This window comes from Epargyreus clarus, unplaced genomic scaffold (assembly GCF_041222505.1).
Source record: "Epargyreus clarus isolate Ecla_fem2 unplaced genomic scaffold, WU_Ecla_fem_2.2 ptg000014l, whole genome shotgun sequence".
Classification (NCBI taxonomy): domain Eukaryota; kingdom Metazoa; phylum Arthropoda; class Insecta; order Lepidoptera; family Hesperiidae; genus Epargyreus; species Epargyreus clarus.
This window is the reverse complement of record NW_027332222.1, coordinates 17276630-17297740: the sequence shown is the minus strand read 5'-3', so window position 1 is coordinate 17297740 and position 21111 is coordinate 17276630. Positions and strand designations below refer to the sequence as shown.

The window sequence follows — 21111 nt, the reverse complement described above, 5'->3', positions numbered from 1 at the left end:
AACAGCTTGGGACTGATCAATAACATAATTATTAGTTAATTAAGAAAATGTCAAAGTGTAGCGTATCTTGCTGAACAAACTTCTTTTTTTTAGATAAATGTAAAGCAAGATACTGGAGCTAACGCTTTATTAATTATATGTAAAAATAATGGCATTTAAAAAAAATTAAAAAGAGAATAATTATTTTTAAAATTAAAAAAGACAAACCCACTGAGTTTCTTACCGGATCTTCTCAGTAGAGGTCGCGTTCCGATCCGGTAGTAGTTTAAGAAAATATTGTAACTGACAATTTGTAAGTGCCGCCGTTGGCCTATACAAAAATAAATATATTTCATTTCATTTCATTTCATTTCATTTCTCCCTGTTAATGATGATATTCCAATTCTCGCAATATCTATAGATAATGTATGTTATGTGACAGTTTACATTGCTCATCCTTCCCTACTAGTATTTGATACAATTAAAGAAATATTGCCAACCCTGCCGCAACCAATTTTAATTTTAGGAGATTTTAACTGTCATCACCAAACATGGGGTAGCGCCATAAATAACTATTACGGCGAACAAATGTTAGAAATAATAGACAGTAATAATCTGTGTATTTTAAATACAGGTAAGCCTACACGCCGTACCAGTCCCGTTGAGAATATAAGTGCTGTTGATTTGTCCATATGTTCACCTAACCTTGCCTCGGTATTATCCTGGGATACACTTCCTCTTAAGGATAAGCAGTGATAGCCTAGTGGTTAAGAAACGCGGCCTCTCGATCGAGGGATCCGAGGTTCAAATCCCAGGCACGCACCTCTGATTTTCAAATTTATGTGCGTATTAGAAATTAATTATCACTTGCTTAAACGGTGAAGGAAAACATCGTGAGGAAACCTGCATACCTGAGAGATTTATAAAAAATCTTAAAGGTATGTGAAGTCTACCAATACGCACTTGGCCAGCGCGGTGGACTATGGCCTAATCCTTCTCATTCTGAGAGGAGACCCGTGCCCAGCAGTGGGACAGTAATGGGTTGATGATGATGATGACACTTCCTCTTACATACGGCAGTGATCATTATCCAATTTTAATAAACATGCCTTCACCGTTTAGCCATAACTTGTCACAAAAACATATGATTCGGCCCAGATATAGATTAAATAAAACAAATTTGGCAGATTATCAAAATTATACAGATTCTAAATTCACGTTACTTCCTAAAGTATGTTATAATAACGAACCTCTTTGCAATGATGCTTTTGTAAGCACGTTGCAAGGGGCAGCTAATAAAATATTTCCCGAACGAAATGTCATTACAAAAAATTGCCAAATTTCATCTCCACCATGGTGGGATGAAGAATGTACGGAGGCCGTTAAAAAGCGAAAAGAGGCTGAAAAGCAATATAGCTGTGAAATGACACTTGAGAACTTCAAAATATTATCTGAAACTATTAATAATACACATAAATTTTTGAAAAAGAAAAAGTCTAACGGTTGGAGAACATTCTGCTCATTAGTTTCACCCGACACCCGATCTTCAGTTGTTTGGAAAAATATTAAACGATTCCGTTCAGTCTACAAAGAATCCAATTTCACTTATCTTTCGACAACACTTGCTTTTAATTTTATGGACAAGTTAGCTCCACCTTATGCCCCTGAAAAAGCGGAATGTTTTCAACATCTTAATAGTTCAATCGATGGACAAATCGGTCTTAATTCCCCATTTACAATGTCTGAATTAAATAATGTTTTATCAAATCTTAAGGATTCTGCCCCGGGTGAAGATCTTATACCCTATTCTTTTATTGTAAATCTTAATGAATCTATGCGTAGTTATTATTTAGATATAGTTAATTCTGTAATGTTATCAGGCACAATTCCTCCTTTATGGAAGTCACAGATAATTATTCCTATATTGAAACCGGGCAAACCCCCTGAACAACCTACATCATATAGACCTATAGCCTTATCATCCGTTTTAGCAAAAATAGCTGAACATTTAATAAAAAATCGTTTAGAATGGTTCATTGAACATAATAACTTCATTTCAAGCACTCAATTTGGTTTCAGAAAAGGTAAAAGTACATTAGATAGCATTGCTATATTTTGTACCGATATTCGACTTGCATTCACAAATAGTGAGTCACTTGTAGCTGTATTTTTAGACATTCAATCTGCATACGATAGTGTCCTTCTTCCAGTGTTACGCCAAAAGATGAATAATTTGGGTCTTCCGGAGATGCTCACAAACTTTGTTTCAAACCTCCTCACTGAGAGGAAAATTAAATTGTTTGTTAATGACGGCACCTGTATTGAGAGACTTGTGTGGAAAGGACTCCCACAGGGGTCTGTTCTCAGTCCACTTTTGTACAATATTTATACATATGACATAGTACACTCCATCATAAGTCCCGTAAAAATGTTACAGTATGCAGATGATCTTCTTTTATACACCAATAATGCTTCAATTCCCATTGCTTGTGATTTACTTTCACATTCACTGGATTCATTAAAGTCTTGGTTAATTTTAAATGGTTTAGATATATCTGCCCCCAAAAGTACTACAGTCATTTTTTCTAGAAAACGAAGCATCCCTGCGGTAAAAATTTTTTTTGACAACGATGAAATCCCGATAAAGTCAGAAACCAAATTTCTTGGTTTAGTTTTAGATTCGAAGCTTACTGGTCTTCCACACTGTGAATATATTGCTTCTAAGTGTGAACGTAATATTAATATTTTAAGGTGTCTCACGGGAGTTTGGTGGGGCGCTCACCCTTATTCATTAAAGATATTATATAATGCATTAATTAGAAGCGTCCTTGACTATGGTACATTTCTATTAGAGCCTGGATGTTTACACGGTTGGAAAAAATTAGACAATATTCAATCAAAATGTCTGAGATTAATAACAGGTTGTATGAAGTCGAGTCCAATAAACGCCTTACAAGTTGAATGTAATGATCCTCCTCTGCGTTTAAGACGTCAGTACTTATCAGATCGTTTCATATTTAGATCTTTACAGTTTTCTGAACATCCCTTATTTCCTATATTACAAATTTTGTCACAAAATGTTCATAAATCAACTTTTTGGAAACATAAAACCTGTATTGTTAATAGTTATCAAAAATTTAAATCTTTATCATCTCCAACATTCCGGTCAGTTACTTTACCTGTTTATAAATACGACTATAAGTGTATAACCATATCTCCAAATATATGTTCCAATATTGGTGTAAATAAATACAGTAAAGAAATAGATAAACAAATTAATAACGTTCTGGCAACTAATTGGAATGGCTGGCATTCTATTTATACGGATGCATCAAAAAAGTCAAACGCTGGATGCGTGGGTGTGGGTGTGTATCATCAGCAGTATGAGATTGTACAGAAAGTTAAATTACCACCAGAATCTTCTGTTTTTACAGGCGAGTGTTTCGGTTTATTGAAGGCTTTGGAGTATGTATTACTCATGAAATTAAGGAGAGCCGTCATATTTACTGATTCTTTAAGTTCTTTACAAGCTTTAGCTAAATTTCCACTTAAAGCTAAAAATTGTCCTCCAATTATGGAAATTAGAAAATTACTTTTAAATTGTTCCATTAATCATATTGAGGTATCATTTGCATGGATACCTAGTCATTGCGGCATCAAAGGAAATGTTAGGGCTGACGAGATTGCGACTGATGCTATAGAATGTGGTGATATTTGTCCATACATCAATTATACTTATGATTTACTCACCTTGCCTAAGGTTTACCTTCGAGAATCATGGAATGAAATTTGGTTTCAAACTTGTAAATTTAAAGGTAGATTTTATGCACTTATTCAACCTAACATTCCAGCTAAACCGTGGTTCTCTAGGGTTAAACTTGGTAAAAAAGTTACATCTATTTTGATACGTTCACGACTGGGTCATGTCTGTTCTCCCAAACATCTAGCTAGAATTAGTATTGTTAATAACGCAATGTGTCCTTGTGGTGTTGATGAGGGGGATTTAAATCATATATTTTTTGCTTGTCCACTTTATGACCGCTCTTCCTTGTTGCAAAGCCTTATTTCTCTCCGTGTTCCTTTTCCTCTTTGTATTACTACCCTATTAATATTTGATAATCCACAAATATATTCAATCTTAGCATCTTATTTATCTACAAACAATATCAACCTTTGATAATTACTTAATACTTATATTCCTTTCCTATTTATCTATATTTTCCTAAACTTCCCTGATCCTTGTCCTTTTCCAAATTAATCGATCTTTACTTTTTTATATTTTGAATTTCCCCGTTTTTAAACGTACATCAACTTGACATTGGCAAAATGGTCATAAGACCGAGAAGCCATCGCAAAAACAAAAACAAAAAATACTTCATGTAAAGAATGCAACATAAAAGGTTGCCATTTTAAAAATATTCGAGAATTTAGCTAGATTGAGAGGGTGGGAAAATAGTTCCCTGTGCCCGATTGAGGGTTAACCATGATTGTGATTTTCATTGATGAGAGGGGAAATTTTCAAATGGTAACCTTTAAAGATTTATTTATAAACTCCAATTTTAGAAGAAAAAAAATACTACTCTGTCTTCTAACCTAATTCTCTACCCCCGAAAAGTTTCGGTAATCAAAAAGCAAGCTTTTATATTTTTATCATTTAAATATTGCCACAGAAATAATACGAATGTCATATTTTTTGTTGTAAAATCACCATTTTCAGTGTCATATTACATCAGTTCATGTTTTCTTTTAATCTATATGTATTATCTTACTTTATCTATGCATCTGTATACGTATATCAGTCTGACTGCATGACAAGTCATCTTTGACTGACTTTGACAAGTCTCGTAGTACTTTGTATTGTAGAGTTGTGCGGTTGTGCGCTCGTAAGCTCGTGAGGACGTGAGCGTAAGTATTAATTGACTTTATGTTGCATTTCCCCTTATATTATTATATTTATTGAAATTGATATTTACGAAGTAATCTTCGCTCTTGTACGACAGGGCAGTGTGTAGTTAAGCAGAACAGAGCAAAGCTCTCAGGCCGCCAAATAGTCGAGTGGTGATAATGGAAGAGCAAACGAAACTGTTCACCCGCGAGGAGCTGAAGTGCCGCAACACGCGAGAGGACGCGATCCTAATCATCCACAATGGAGTGTACGACGTCACCAAGTTCCTCGAAGAGGTGAGTGGACATTCAAACTTTTGTCATTTTGCAATAATAGCACTAATAGCACTTTTGTAATTAGAAAAGAACTCTGCAAACACTCAGTTTTCTATTGGACGATAATCAAAATCGATCTTTTTGTAAGTTAAACAAAACTAGATTTGTTTTAATAACAAGTATTAGAATACTTGTTGCAGAAATGACTTCTATTGCATGTACCATCAGCAATAAAGGGTGTCTCATTAGATTACATTGGTAACTGGCTCTATGACCTCTTAGATATAGACCTATCATCAAGTTTTCGTACAAGAATGTCAGCAAGAGTTATTAGATATAATAAAGTGAGTTGTAATTACCTACTGATGATACACTCACAATTATAAATTATAAATTGTGAGTGTATCATCAGTAGGTAATTACAACTCACTTTATTATATATATAACACATATATACATACACATACATATGAACATAATATATAATTAGTATTATTTTTTGTCTCATAAGGTTTATATTTTTAATAAAGTGTTAATTAAATGGTAAAGGTGGCATACCATCATCTCATGTCACTACTAGATGCTCATTAAAGGTTGCTATACATTATATTGTCTACTAGAATGTTTGTTTGATATATTTATTTTTTGGTTCACATATGATTTTATAATCATAAATTTTCTAGAGATTTCCATTACACTATCTTATCATTTTATTTGAGATATAAATCTTAAATTTGATGAATTGCTTATTTTTGCAAAAAAATATTAACATTATACATATACAGGGTAAATCTCCATAAAGTGCACATATTGAAACAGGTAAAATTAAACCGCATTTTGTCGACAAAAAAAATAAAAAAGATTATTTTGAGGAAATTCACGATTACTGAAATTTAACCTAAAAAAATTGCTTTCTTCACACTAATCTGACTATTTTTTTCTGGGAAGATAAACTTTTTTGTTTTTTATTTTTCATGGATCAGTACGGCCTATAATTGGCATTCATTGTAATTTTTGTTTGAACATGATAACTCTTTTAGTTCAAAAGTTATAGCGATTTATTTACTTTAGGTGCACAATTCCAAAAAAAAACTTCAAAAGGTCGTAAAACCCAAAAAAAAAATTTTTTATTATTATTTTTTTTTTTTGTCGACAAAATGCGGTTTAATTTTACCTGTTTTGTATTTAGTGCCATAAAATTGGAAATAATTCTATGTAAGGAAATTGTGTGCCACGACATGTGGATGCCTTTATCTATTAACCTGGCATTATTTATTAAAGTTTGCTTAATGAACATCACTGCTGGCAGTGGGCATATTCTTAACAACCCTATCCTCCGTGCTATGACTTCTCTTCCCTTGCAGATAGTAAGTTCTAGAGTTCGCCTGGATCGCATAAAAACAAATAGTCAATTTTTTTTTTTATATGGTAGTAATAATGTAAACTTTACGAGCGAAATATTCATTCCAGATACAAGATATAATTATTGGATAATATCTTTAATAAGACAATACTTTAAATGGAAAATATCTTCAAAAAGGCTGAACATAAATTTATAACAAATTTCTAAGATATTTCAATGAGCATAACATGCTGTGCATATATCCTTCTCATTATGAGAGGAGACCCGTGCCCAGCAGTGGGACAGTAATGGGTTGATGATGATGATAATGATAATATGCTGTAAAATAATTCTGTTTCATATTCCTCAACATTAGAATTGGTCGTCATTGGTTTCGAATAAACCATTGGAACAAGAATATAGGCAATAGATAGAAATGTGTCAAAATTTCAATACAATAGCTAATAGTACGCGGAAGATAAAAACACGCTCAGTCGCTGAAAGGTGAAAGTGCTTAAAACTGGCCCATTTACACTAATAATACGATGATAACAATAACTGTATACCCCGTGGGTGTTTAAATTATATGATTACCATTAGAGCACCTTTAAATGATATTATAAGCGAAATGTGTTTCGACACTATATAGATTTTTCCGGCTCTATTGCCTCAGGGTCGATGTACATAATCATTTGTTGATTCAGATAGGAACGAGAAAAGATTTACTATTGCGTGTTTTGAGTTCAAGTCAATGACATTTTATACTAGACACGTTATACGCCCACTAACTTAAGAGAAAACTTGAGCGAAACTGCTTTGATAGCACACATGCACGTTTTTTAATTTACTTACCTTTAACTACATAGACAAATGTTCTATAAGGGACAGAGCTATTAGAACAATGTGATAAAAAAAGACAACTAGTGTTTGACCTTGCGTTTCAAGTGTACGCAAACGTAAATATTGACCATGGAATATAGTGACCAATGATTACTTCAGTCAAAACGGGACATCGATTTTTTTTATGTCAAATACTTTTTACTTGAAAAAATATAGTTAAAAATAATAAAAAACACGCTTTTATGATCAAATTAACTAAAAAGTAGAAAATAATTTTCAATATAAGTATCATTTAAGGAACAGTAAATAGTAGGTATAATTGTGCAAAAAAATGTGGGGCGCTTTATGAAAACTGATAAATGGAGCACCCCATGTTTTTTTTCACAATTATACTATTTACTGTTACTTAATTGACAATGGCAACGGTTCATTTCGGAGACAACGGCACGAAGCATCGAAAAAAGGGACTGTCCCGTAAAAACGGGACGTATGGTGGCTTTCCCATTGATCCGCATGCTTGTCAAAGACAAAGAAATAATGGAACAGAAGGTAAAAAATGTCCAAAACTGTCGATAATAGTTTTAGTATGTCGTTTACGTAGAAATGTTATAGTACAGTTTAACTAAATAAATTATTATGGTCTTATTCATAAAAAATGCTTATAGGAGGTTTTAAGCACTCATTAGTTAAAGTGTTCGATAAGCTTATAAAACGTTCTATAAAAATGTTTATTCATAAACGTTCCATAAACCTTCTATAACTAATATGTCGCTAAAGTCTGCTATAAATGAAAATGTTGCCATTCTAGTGAAATTCGGCGAACAAATTGACGAACATCCATAGATAACACATTACTTAACATCTATAAATGACATTTCTTCGTACTAAAAAAGTATTTTGTGATTGTCTATTTGTTGATGAAACCAAATGTAATGTCAGTGTCATTATTATTGAAAATTTGCAAAAAAAAATAAACGTGTATAATTTGCAAAATGGGAACAGAAACGAACTCGAAGTGTATTAAAAGACAAAGAAGTGAAAATTGGCTGGAAGAGGATAAGGTTTGTATTGATAAATCTAAAGTTGAATTCAAGTAAGTTTCGTTTTGTAAACATTGCTTTTATTCTTTTTTTGCTTTTATTCCTTAGATAATTTTAAAAGAATTGGTCAAGGAGAAGGTGACAATAATTGAAAATAAAAACACCGATTCCAACACCAACGCGCAAAAGGTGGCGGCCTGGCATGATTTAAGGGAAAGGTACATTAATCAATCGCTTCTTTTATTATAAATTCGAAAGTAATTCTGTGTCTCATCTGCCTATCTGTTTTGATGTGAAGATAATTTGGCACTTCGGGATGAACATAGGATATTTTGGCTAAACTGTACATTATGACCCGTCGAATTTTGAATTGCGAGCGACATAGGTGGGTAGGGGGCTATACAGGAGCATTCCCTGTGAATATGGAATTGCGGAAACCACCCGCTTTTTTTAATGATTTTTTTAAATTTTAAGATTATCATTCATTTGCACGAGACGTCAAATCACGTCAATATAATATAATTCGTAATCACAAAATTTGCTAATAAGATGCTAATACGACTTTCATTTAATCAATGCTGTGTTTGTTAACCCTTAAGGCCTGGCCAAACAACCTTAAAGATAAATAATGATAAAATAATGGGTGTTAGTATTAAACAGCAATTAATATTTCAGCTTTAACAACATGGCCCGAACACCGCGGACCATGCAGCAAATAAAAGCCCAGTGGGGCATGATTAAGATGAGTGCGAAAAAAGCTAAATTTGTAGAGCGACAACAATTATTAAAGACAGGTGGGGGTCCGCCAACTGTGCCAGAGGCAAAAACGTGTGAAGATATTTCTGTGTGGCTCCCTCATGAATTCACAGTCGACACTAATGAGTTTGACTCTGATTACCAGGTAAATGACTATAAAAATCCTTTTTGTTGCTATTCTCTCTACAGGTATGGGCCATGCAGCATAAAAAAAAGTACTTGTTCTACATTTAATATATCCTGACGATAATAATATTTTTTTGTATTTCAGAATTCTCCACAAAATATGAGGGCACCAATAAAGATGCCCCTATTAGATAATAAAGAAGATTCTAATGAAAAAGTAATAATTCTATTTGTGTATTATAATTTACAGTAATAATAATGAAACAGCCATAACCATAAAACTAATATTTTTCATGTGTTATTATTGTAAAATAACACCTATACAATTTTAAAGGAAATTTTCATATTAAAACATGGCTGCTGTTAATTGTACCAAATAACCTTGCAACCACTATATCAATAAGAAAATGTTACTTATACCAAAGTTTATTCTTTTAGATCTCTGACAAAGATAATAATATTTTTTTATATTTCAGAATTCTCCACAAAATTTGAAGGAACCCCTAATAGACAATAAAGAGGATTCTAAAGAAAAAGTAATAATTGTATGTGTGTATTATAATTTACAGTAATAATAATGAAACAGCCATAACCATAAAACTTATATTGTACATGTCTTATTATTGTAAAACAAGACCTATAGAATTTTAAAGGAAATTTTCATATCAAAACATTGCTGCTGTTAATTCTACCAAATGAGCTTGCAACCACTGTATCATTTTGAAAATGTTATTTATATCAGTTTATTCTTTTAGATCTCCGACCTAGAAGACAATGTCTCACATTCAAAACCACAACAAGAAAATTATGGAAATAAAAGAAAAAATAAAAAGGTATGGTATTCTTGATATAAATCTTCTAATTATTCTTAATAAGATTTGAGGAAATTTTTATGAAATATATGACATATTAATGTATTGTAAATTGATAATATTTTTGTATTAATAACTAAGTAATATTAGAAAATAATAATAATTAAAAATGTAATGAATGAAAATAAAATATCCTATACATAAAATAATAATCTAAAATCAAAATTAAAATAGTTTCATAGCCTTTGTTATAGGTGAAATCTCTGTATTTCAGCAGAATCAAAGGCCTTATTTTAGGATGCTTACATATGTATTTATTATTACACCTATCATTCCTGGAGGGTTGGCTATCTTACATTGCATATTGAAAAATCTGGTTAACAATTGTAATGAGTAACAAATCATATTAAAATTAACATTTCAGTACTTAAATGGTATATAGTAGTTATTAAAAAATACAATGTAAATTGATTGTAACATTTTTTTACAGATTACTAATACTACAAATAATGCAGCTATGAAAATAGCAGAAACTGAAATGATGTGCCGGAAGGAACTTCATGAGGCTCAAATGGCCAATGAGAGACAAAAATTAAAAAACTTAATATTGGAAGAGGAGTTATTAAGAAGTAAAATAGCATTTTATAAAAATAACAAAAAATGTGACTGATTTTATTGGAAGAGGAGTTAAGATGTTAAATAGAATTTAATAAAAATAATAAAAAATGTGACTGATTTACATGTTTCATTAACAAGGTGATTTCATTTGAAGGTGGTAGAATCCTGTGTGATACGACTCCGGCGGCACCACCACTATACATATTTCTACCCTTCTAACAGCAGTGTTAAGTTCTGCTGTGTTGTGGTTTGTAGGGTAGTCCTCAGAGGTTGTAGCACATCTGTGGCTGACCTCAGGTAGGAAAGAATCTTATTTGGAATTGATTACACATGTCCATGGGCAGCAGTAGCCACTTACCATCAGATGGACTGCGTGATTGTCCACTACTCTAATAACAAAAAAATAACTAACTAAAATGCCTCCTAATAAAAGCTTGTAAAATTGCATTAGTGTTTGTAGTCTCTGTTGTGACTTCTTCTATGAGTTCCATTGTATCATCCTCACAGAGACCCTCTATATGCATGTCTCCTTGGTCGACTGCAATGTTGTGAAGCACTGCTAGTGCAACTATAGTTGTTTTGGCATTTTCTAATTTACATGTCATGCCATGTAAAAGGCATTGGAAACGTTGCTTCCACACAACAAAGCAACGCTCCACAGCGTTTCTCGTAGCAATGTGTGATTCATTGTACTTTCCCTCACTACGTAGTGGGGCCTTTGAATTGGGGTAAAAAGATATTTTTCAAATTTGTAGCCAGAATCACCTAAAAGTCGCCCTTTAAATGCCCCAGATTCAAAGCGGTGTTTGAGAGATGACTCATTAAAGATCCTAGCATCATGTGTGCTACCTCTCCATCTAGCAACAATATCTCTGATGCGGAGATCTGCATCACAAGTTACCTGTAACATAAAAAATCTAATGAAACATAGGGAAGAAAATATTACTTATGAAACAATACAATGCAATAATTCTGTATTGTACACAAAAAAAAACAAAGAAATAATTAAAATATGTTATAAAATAAAAGCAAGTAAAAAGTGACAATATTTAATATCTTTTCAATTTAATTTCAAATTATTAATATTCTATGATAGAAATCAGACATCTGAAACTTTTAGACCAGTAGGATTTTATTATCACTAACTTTTAGACCAGCAGCACTTCAGTCATACTTTGACTTTATTTATATCCTTACTTTTGTAAAATGTATAAAATAAATTCCAACCTGAACATTAAGGGAGTAAAATCCCTTTCTATTAATGTAATATTGGGCTGCATCACCGCTACACTTCCGTATTTTTATGTGGGTGCAGTCGATGCAACCGATGACTAATGGGAAATTTCGAATTTCATTAAATTTCCTCATCAGGAGCTGTTCTTCAGCAAGGGTGCTAGGCATTTTTATAAAAGAACTTGAGTGTCGAGCGAGTGCACGTGCCACTCGAGCACAAATCCGACTGGTGGTTGCTTGAGACAACCCATGGTGGTCTCCAGCATCTTCTTGAACCTGTGAGAAATACAGATAGTTTTACAAAGTTTTATTTACATAATCAATTAATTAAATGCAAGTATTATTTACAGGGACATATATGTTTAGACAAATTTAAAAGTACTTGCCTCTCGACGGCCCCAACATCTTATAGCAGTTAAAACCTGTATTTCAGGAGGGGTCCCAGAACCTCTGCGATCTACTTTAAGATCATCACGTACGAGATCAATTATGAACCTCGCCGTTGATTTATTAAAGCGATAACGCTTCCGAAATTCTTCGTTGTCTAAAGAAAACGGATTACTCCTACTTCTGTATACTTTTCTTCGATATGGACGGTTCTCTAAACTTCTAATAGCTTCTAAGCTTTGTAAAGCTTGCATTGTAACTTTAAATATTAGAATATTAAACAATAAATTATATCAAGTTTGTTTTTATACAAAACTGACATTGACATTTGTTTAAAATTATTCAAATCGTATTGTCAAATTGGGTTAGTAATCACTAATCAGCTGTTGAGAATCGGCCATCTTTGTCTTATAGCACTGTTATAGTAGGGTTCTGGCCTCTATAAGTTATAGAAGGCTTATAGAACGGTTTAGTGCCTAAAATGCGTTTATGAATAACACTTTTTGACAATCGTACTATAGCAACGCTATAAGTGTTCTATAACTTTTTATGAATAAGACCGTTATTATATAAAAATATAATTTGAAAGAATGTATCTATACAGATGTATCGACTGGTTTCAAATATACGATTTAAAAATTGTTTATATTTATTATCATAGATTGTACCCAGTTTTGAGAATTGAAATAGTTGCGTAAAAAAGTTTTGCCACGTCTCCGTGCTAAAATGTCTCTAAAATATTTGGAATAATTATTTATTTATTATGTAAATTACGCAGTATTAGTTATTTATTCGTAAATTTTCTCTAAAAATGTTTTTATTTGACAAGAATTCAAAAAAGAACTTACTATTAAGCCGTTTCTGGCTTATTTCAATTTCAAGGCGGCGAAGTATCTTTACTAATCTATGTTTATTATTATCAGTTTTATTTTACACACGACCAATAATTGCAAAGTTGTGTAAATTTTATAAATGTACTAGCTGACCCAGCAAACATTGTGTTGCCATATAAATAAAAAAAATGTTAAGGGTGAACAACCCTTATCACTTAAGAGATATGAAAAATAGATAGTAGCCAATTCTCAGACTTACTGAATATGCATATAAATTTTGGTGAAAATCAGTAAAGCCGTTTCGCAGGAGTAGGTACAGTAACTAACATTGTGACATGAGAATTTTATATATAAGATTCTAATTTTACCGTGGTTTTTTTGAGGATTAATTTCTGGCTATACAAAGATTGTTTATTAAATTATGTTTAGGTTAAGGAAGAAATACGACCTTAATGATTGAAATATTTATTCAATTAAAGAAATTTTAAAATACCGTATACTATCCTATATAAATTTTATGGTAATATTTTTTATTATTTACCACAGGTATCGAAGGAAATTTAAAGATTAGGATACAGAATTTCCCATATATCGATTTTATTTTATTAAAATAAACCATAAAATGTTATATTTTGACTAAAAACACACTAATATAAAAATTAAGCAGTGGGATCTTAAACTATAACATACGACATATGAACATCGTCAGATTCAATAAAATGTCACTTCTGTTCTGTTGATCTATGACCATGCATTTTGCGTCTTTATCACTTTCATTGACAAAAACATACTTTGTCTCTTTCTGGTTACTCACGTAATCATGGCGGATCGAACACGAAAAATAAACAAAATTTAATAATTTCTCTTCATTTACGTGTGATAGGTGATTCCATGAAGTTTGTTTCTTTTTCGAACATAATTTTTGCATTAACGCATTGCACAAGAAGGCATTTTGAGGCTTTAAATTCAAAATAATGACGTTTAACGTGTTCAGTGACATTCGTGTGTATTACTACGCCGCGCGAGAGCGACTGGACTTGGCTGGAGTCGTTTTACACCACTTGCCGTATTTTGTATGTTTCAAGTTTTGCCCGCTTGTGGCGGATCTTTAGTTATAGATCAATGGTTCAAGTTCTTTAAATATGTTCTCCAACATTATTGCAAGATAACATAAGGGCGCTTTTCTTGTCGCGCGTTTCTACGCCCGCACGCGCCTGCCACATGCACACATGAATAACCTTGTCAGTGTCTTCGCGGCCCGTATGCGTGTGTGTATGGCACAATGGGATGCAAGTGGCATGTGTGCGGATGGGACGCGCGTGCGGCGTAAACACGCGCGACAGGAAAAGTGCCCTAAGACTAACCACCACGAACATGATTATGATGTCTAGTTTTAAAATTATGTGCATTATTCCAGTTTATTTTAGCGGTAAAAAGTAGGTCATATAATGTTGCCATTTTCTATTATATATTTTAAATCTGTAAGTATGTAGATGCTGCATGCAACACTTGCGTGCATATCATACAGATATGCAAGCAAGTGTTTCATTTATGCTAAATAACTTTTTAAATTCGAAAAGGTCTTGCAGAAAACGATAATTATAGTGCAAAACTTTATATCCTAGGCATAAGTCTCCTGGGAATTATAATAATAATAATAACTAGATATTATAGAGATCGTTACCGTAATTACCTAGGTCATTTTCTAGTTAACAAGTGCAATATTACAATAACGACCGCAGTCGAAGTCGTCTATTTAATTAGAAATGATTACGTTTAAATAACTATAAGTGCGGAGATTAATTCTTATCACAGGTCGGGGGTACTGAACAAGGCGTCAGATAGCGTTTATATATATAGGCTAGCAGTTGAAGAGACGCATTGGCATTTCTCATTACTGAAGAACGCAGCGCCCCTCGTGACGGCATTCGCCCTATATCGGGTTTTCAATTATTTCACTCTCCACATTTCTAATATTCTTTTATGATTGTGATTATGATTATGATTGTCTTTTATGATTATATTGAACAAATGACGTGATTAAATGACGTTTGTTACTATAAACTTGACAATAGTATAGACTCTTGTAGAAGATTTAAGTAGGGACTAAGTCTGTAACAAATTACTTAGAACAATACGTATACTGTACTAAATATGTACTATTAGTGTTCACTAAGTAGATACTAATCAGTACTTCACTATCGCAATATCGCAAGTCATCTTTATAAGCATATCTCCATTAATTTAAATACTTATTATACATTATACTTGTTAAAAAACAATCAAATAATGCCGTTTTTTTGTACATTGGACTATCAACTACGCTTAATTTTTGGTCAAGGAAAAACTTGCATTGTTATTTTAACCATCGGTGTCAAGTATACGCTTTGTAAAGTTAAAAGTACGCTAGCTGATACCTAATTTGTTACTGACCGCTAATTAAAATGTATGTGAATCGGTTTACAAATACACTTTCGAACTGACCTCTAATTGTCCTAGATTGTTAAGGAAATGGCTTGTAGCTAAATTAGGTGATTTTTTTAAACTGAAATTATACAGTCTACACAGGAAAAAATATAAACATAACTTACTTAATAGTTTTAAATAAAAATTAATTACGTATATATTTTTTTATTATTATCTTTGCACGAATTAATTAATCTTAAAAGTTTAAAGTACAGTGCGAGCAAGGTCGGCGTGTTCACGGAAAGTGATTAAGTGTTAAGGGCATTTGTAAAGTGTTTATGGCAAATACGTGAAATGAAATGCAATAAAACTGTTGCATTTCATTTTATTTTTCTATATCCACTCTTTTACAACGTTTTTATTAATTCGCGTTGGTCTTGTCTTTCGATGATCTAGCAACTTAATTTTTTTAACACACCTCAGATTTTAGAATCTGACAGTACACAAAAATAAAGAAATTGCAAAGGGTGATCTCCCGCCGGGCTAGGTGATCATGCATGACAGTCTCCGGTCGAACTGTGTACCTATGTATAAGCTGTTTAGAAAGCTTCGATAGCGTAATTCAAAAAGGTGTAGTGTTATCTATTGACGAGTAGCGGGAAGTCGCCATAAATTCTTAAAAAAAATAACACTAAGATTAACAGCATAAAATTATTATTCCAAAAATTTTATATCTTGATATACGTTTTTATAACGGTGTAAAAGATGAAAAATAATTCAGACGAAAACGTGGGAAGCATATTAATCTTTTCACGCAAAATAACTTAATAACTAAAGAACAAAGAGCACAAGTGAGGGAATATCATATACATACCTACTTCCTTAATAACTTAACATCTTCACAACATTATCTGTAATATATTTACTTTTCTAAAGTGCATAAATTATATGTGTGATGCGCCCCAATTTTATTTTCTTTTAAATTATTTTCTATTTTATTGGTCTGTTGTAAAAACTTGGTATATTAAAAAAAACATTTTTCTTGAATATTATTTGTTTTTTTTTCTATTTCAGTTGTTTTTGACGGTTTCTATAAATTTTTGAATTTATAGAAACCGTCTGATATCAATCTGTATAAATAAAATAGACGTGTCCGTAACTTCAAAATATCTTCAATTTCTGAGATTCCTATGAGCATATCATCCAAGCACACATAATTGATAGTGGTGTCGTTGACAGCACCCCGGTGGAGAGGAGGTGCTGCTGGAGCTGGCGGGCCAAGACGCCAGCGAGCCCTTCGAGGATGTCAGTCACAGCTCCGACGCCAGGTAATACCACCGCCAGGGGTTTGGTAATATACCTTTTATTTTCGAGGGGAAACCTTCAAAAGTTATCCGACGACGTGGGAGCGACCGGACCGGGTTATATAGGATTTTTACCGCACTTAAACCCCCCCGTTGGCCGTCCTCGGCGCTGCGTAGAGGTATCCGCCCAGGTGAGCTTGAAACTCACCACACCATCTGGTGTTCGCGACAGTATGCGACCACACATACCGCCGTCCATACCGGGGTTGCTGGCCGGGCGGTTCGAGCTCCCACTCTTGCCGTCCGCAACCCCGGAAGCCCCCTTTTAGTCGCCTCTTACGACAGGCAGGAGATACCGTAGCTCTATTCTGGTCCCGGAACTACAGGGACAAGTATTGTATGACGTAAAGGGCAACTAACTTAAAAAATATTGTAAATTAATAAGTAAATTAAAGGAACAATTGTTATATGAACGAACAATATGAGACAATATTCCGCGTATGACCGATATTGATTTCACAAGTATGGTCGTTAAAACAACGGCATGTGTCCCCAGGGCCCTGATGAAAAAGTACAAGATAGGCGAGCTGGTGGAGGCGGACCGCACGCAGACCAAGCCCGCCTTCTCCCCGCAGTGGAACAACGACCAGCCGCAGGAGCAGGGCAAGTGCGTAATCGCGTAGACCTCGCACCACCACACAACCACACCGCTCTACTATGTATCTCACCACTTCATCTATTCTTTCATTTCCTTATTATTTCCTTCGAAAGCCACGAGTTTGAAAGAATATACAGGGCCACGCACTTAAATAGTCATGATGTGGCCGGTTCAATTTGAAAAAAAAAAAAAAACAAAAACAATAAATACTGGTTTCTGCCACGTGCCACTGGCGGCTAATTGGACAATAGTACACTCGCTTGCCGCACACCGCCCTATGGTTAGGTTAGACCTATTCTTCTGGGTCCGGATAAAGTTAAAAAGTTATCGTTTTCACATTGCGATTTGTAAGTACTTTCCTGTGACGGCTGTTTAATTTTTTTCTTACTTTACCTCTGCACTGAAACTTAATTTTAACCTCCGACACAAAACTAACAATCCTCGTGTTATATTATGTTTGATATCTCTGAAATGGCTGGACTGATTTAAATCCTTTTATTTATTTTTAGTCTTATTTGGAATGTTTTTTCAATTATAATTTTATAGAATTTATTTATACAGTTTATTTCTTAATTACTCCAATTTATGAATGGAATTCAAATTTGATAATTAATCTGTGCAAATTTGATGACATTTCAATAATATAGTAACCTTGACTGGCGCAACAACAGTCTGCAGAGACCATACCTAAGTCTTCGACAATTTACACCATCCCTATAGTTTCGGCTCATTGAACAAGTCTCGATAAGTACAAACTCATGTAGATAAGCGACGCAGATCAGCTCCTGATATCATTATGATAGCCTGATATCGACGCTATACTACGTCTGTTGGAAGTTTTATTTTTTAAGTTACTTAGGTTGCCAATAAATTAAAATATAGTTTGCAAATAAAAATAATATTATTTTATTATTATACAAGAGTAATTTTATTGTCATATGATTGCAAATTAAATATCAGCTTTATTTCCGTGAAGCTATTTAAGCGTATCGGTCTAAAATTTCTATGATTGTTATTGTTTACGTTTTTTTTTGTCTTTTCATTAATTTTGTTGCACAGATAATAAGCAAACTATAAACCTAACTTATTAGTATCTGTCCAATAATAATACTTATAAAATTATGAATATTTTTGCAAATGCTTTATTTAAGGTTATACATTTTACCTCTACAAGTTTTTTTTTAAATTAATAATTATATGTTGTTGCAATATTTACATTTGTATCTATATTATATAAACATAGTATGATTTGTTTATGTAGTACAAGTATCAAATATACACTGAAAATTTAAGTTGACTGTAATCCTAAAATGCTGTGGTATATTATAATTTTATTATGACTTTACTTATAAATTTTATTTCTAAAGTAAATACTTTTTCTGCCAAAGAAATAAGGACTATATGAATGTCCCAAATTTGTATTTGTAAAAGATTTATATATTGGAACGTATTGGAGGATCTCATTCATTACATTCACTGTGTACCTATCACAACTCTTATCATTCCGCTGCGCACTTATCGTTTGTTATGAATTAGGTATATGTTATAGTACATAGTACAGTAGACGCAGTATAACATACATTTTATTATTTAAGCACAAATTACGAGTTTAAGTATATCAGCACCAGCACATGGCTCTGTGTAATGTTTGAAATTGTTTGCTCACTAAACACTGTACTTAAATTTAATAGACTTATGTTCCAACGATTGTGATTTTTAATAGATCTGCTACATAGCTTCGCAATTACGAATATTATTTTACGTTAGTTATTAGATGATTACACAATAAAAATCCATGGGTCTAAATGTAAGTAAGACATTCTTAGTCAGATAATGTAATACATGATTACACATTTTTTTATTTACTAATGTCTCCTTGGCAATACAAGAGGCCTTTATATACATATATTGTTATATTGATGACGCAACTTTTTATATACTTGTTATTTTTAAAATATTTTAATTCTTGTGTAAGTAAATGTGCCGATTCATGGATTTTTTTACTATTGAGTGCTAGACGATCTCTACATATTAAAATGTAATTGTAAAAGACATGTAGTTCGAATTCATAGCGTAAATAGGCTTAGCTTATAGTTGGTATTTTAGTAACGGCGTTTGAAAATAATATTATTATGTTAGTATAAAGTAAAATTATTATTTGCTGAAAATAACTATGACGCCTTCGCCTCATCTACGGTGCTGTTGGTTCGTCTTGCGTAAATATATTTGTGTATACATATAACCAAATGTACGTACTATGTTTAATGTTGACAAATAAAGCGTATATTACAAAAAAAAAACGCTTCTTATTTAGTGAACACCTTCATTTTTGTTTTATTAATATTATCATTTTCATTTATTTACCAGACCCATGTGCTTATTACTTTTTTTTATCATTCTTAATTACATTTTATAATTTTGAAACTAAAATAAAAATCAGTTTAGTATATTTATAGTACCTAATTATTGTAATATTTACATCATTTTTTACATATTATAAAGTATAATGCTATCATTTATACAATAGTTCTAAATTGTCATCAGTTTCTTAAAGAAATTCACCTTATTGGTGTTATTCGGTTCCAAGATGGATGGGTACATATTTCAGATATCGTCTATTTATTTAAACACACTGATGACACTGACTTCACGTTGTTTACGAGTAGCGTTTTCACGTAGATATTGTGTTAAAATAATAAATCAATATTATTTAAGAGATTTCAGTCAGTCCATGGCTAGTAACTTTACAATATTATAACTACATATAATTGATTCACGATGCTTAAAATTTGTATTTTTATTATATATGACTATCAACCTAGGTACATAATATATTAACTACTATGAGGACTGACACTGAAACTGAATCCTTAACCTATTAAAATTTGGTTGGTTTATTATACATTATTATAATATAATTTTGTTGCAAAAAAATAGACTCCTGATCCAACAATGTTGTGTTTGACGTGTGCATTTAAGTTGTGTCTGCTTGGCGACAGCTCGTGGAGCGCGTGGCTGGTGCCGCTGCTGCTGGGCGTGGCCGCCACGCTGCTCTACCGCTACCTGTTCGCGTAGCGCCGCCGCGGTGCTGTCCGGAGCTATTGCCAAATGAAGAAGCATTTTCAATTAGTGGCCGAAGAACCGACGAATATTGTATCTTTTTACTTTTGTAAATTTACCCTGTACATGTTTCGACCTCTCTCGCGACCGCGCTGTTACTGACGTTTGCCAGTTTTCAATACTATAAGATATGACCCCTTGTATTTGTTACCTAGTCGAGCCTCGCAGTGTAGATATCACATACCAGTGTCTATAGTCCACGAGAGTAGCTTGAAAGCATTAGAAAGCTCGCCCATCATCTATTGTAAATACTTGAACTGGTTTAATGTATTGTTAATGATTTCTCGAGTGGTAATTTACAGTATAACGAATCTGAAGAATTGCACATTGGACATACGTAGGTGAACATACTATGCTATACGGATTGTTTTCATATGTTAACTGACACATGTAACAGACCACTTAAAATCGGTTGCATGCCTTCCGATTATATAAATATATATAGGGTAACACTCCCAATTATTGGCACTTTAAGCATCACTATCCAATGAAGTCGT

At 32.9% G+C, this 21111-nt stretch overlaps 2 protein-coding genes and 1 long non-coding RNA gene across 7 annotated transcripts; 2 read left to right on the top strand and 1 right to left on the bottom strand.

Moving 5' to 3' along the window:
* Positions 1-4744: 4744 nt before the first annotated feature.
* LOC140747073 (cytochrome b5) lies at positions 4745-20809 on the top strand. The gene is made up of 5 exons (XM_073079317.1): positions 4745-4884; positions 4980-5160; positions 16772-16860; positions 17393-17503; positions 20494-20809. The coding sequence occupies exons 2-5, from the start codon at positions 5044-5046 to the stop codon at positions 20567-20569; spliced, it is 393 nt and encodes a 130-aa protein (XP_072935418.1). The 5' UTR covers positions 4745-4884; positions 4980-5043; the 3' UTR covers positions 20570-20809.
* On the top strand, positions 7976-10790 carry LOC140747068 (uncharacterized). 5 transcript variants are annotated; one of them, XM_073079308.1, is made up of 7 exons: positions 7976-8382; positions 8470-8579; positions 9037-9262; positions 9389-9460; positions 9720-9779; positions 9999-10076; positions 10546-10790. In XM_073079308.1, exons 1-7 carry the CDS (start codon positions 8314-8316, stop codon positions 10723-10725), a joined length of 795 nt encoding a protein of 264 aa, XP_072935409.1. In that variant the 5' UTR covers positions 7976-8313; the 3' UTR covers positions 10726-10790. The 5 variants fall into 5 exon arrangements, with proteins under 5 accessions (XP_072935409.1, XP_072935412.1, XP_072935408.1 ...); XM_073079307.1 differs by having other exon boundaries at positions 7979-8382; positions 9720-9788; XM_073079311.1 differs by lacking the exon at positions 9389-9460 and having other exon boundaries at positions 7978-8382.
* LOC140747125 (uncharacterized) lies at positions 11426-12857 on the bottom strand. Its single transcript, XR_012102850.1, has 3 exons — positions 12293-12857; positions 11901-12182; positions 11426-11574 (listed from the first exon to the last, which is right to left on the bottom strand). It is a non-coding gene; the product is annotated as an uncharacterized LOC140747125 (long non-coding RNA).
* Positions 20810-21111: the final 302 nt, after the last annotated feature.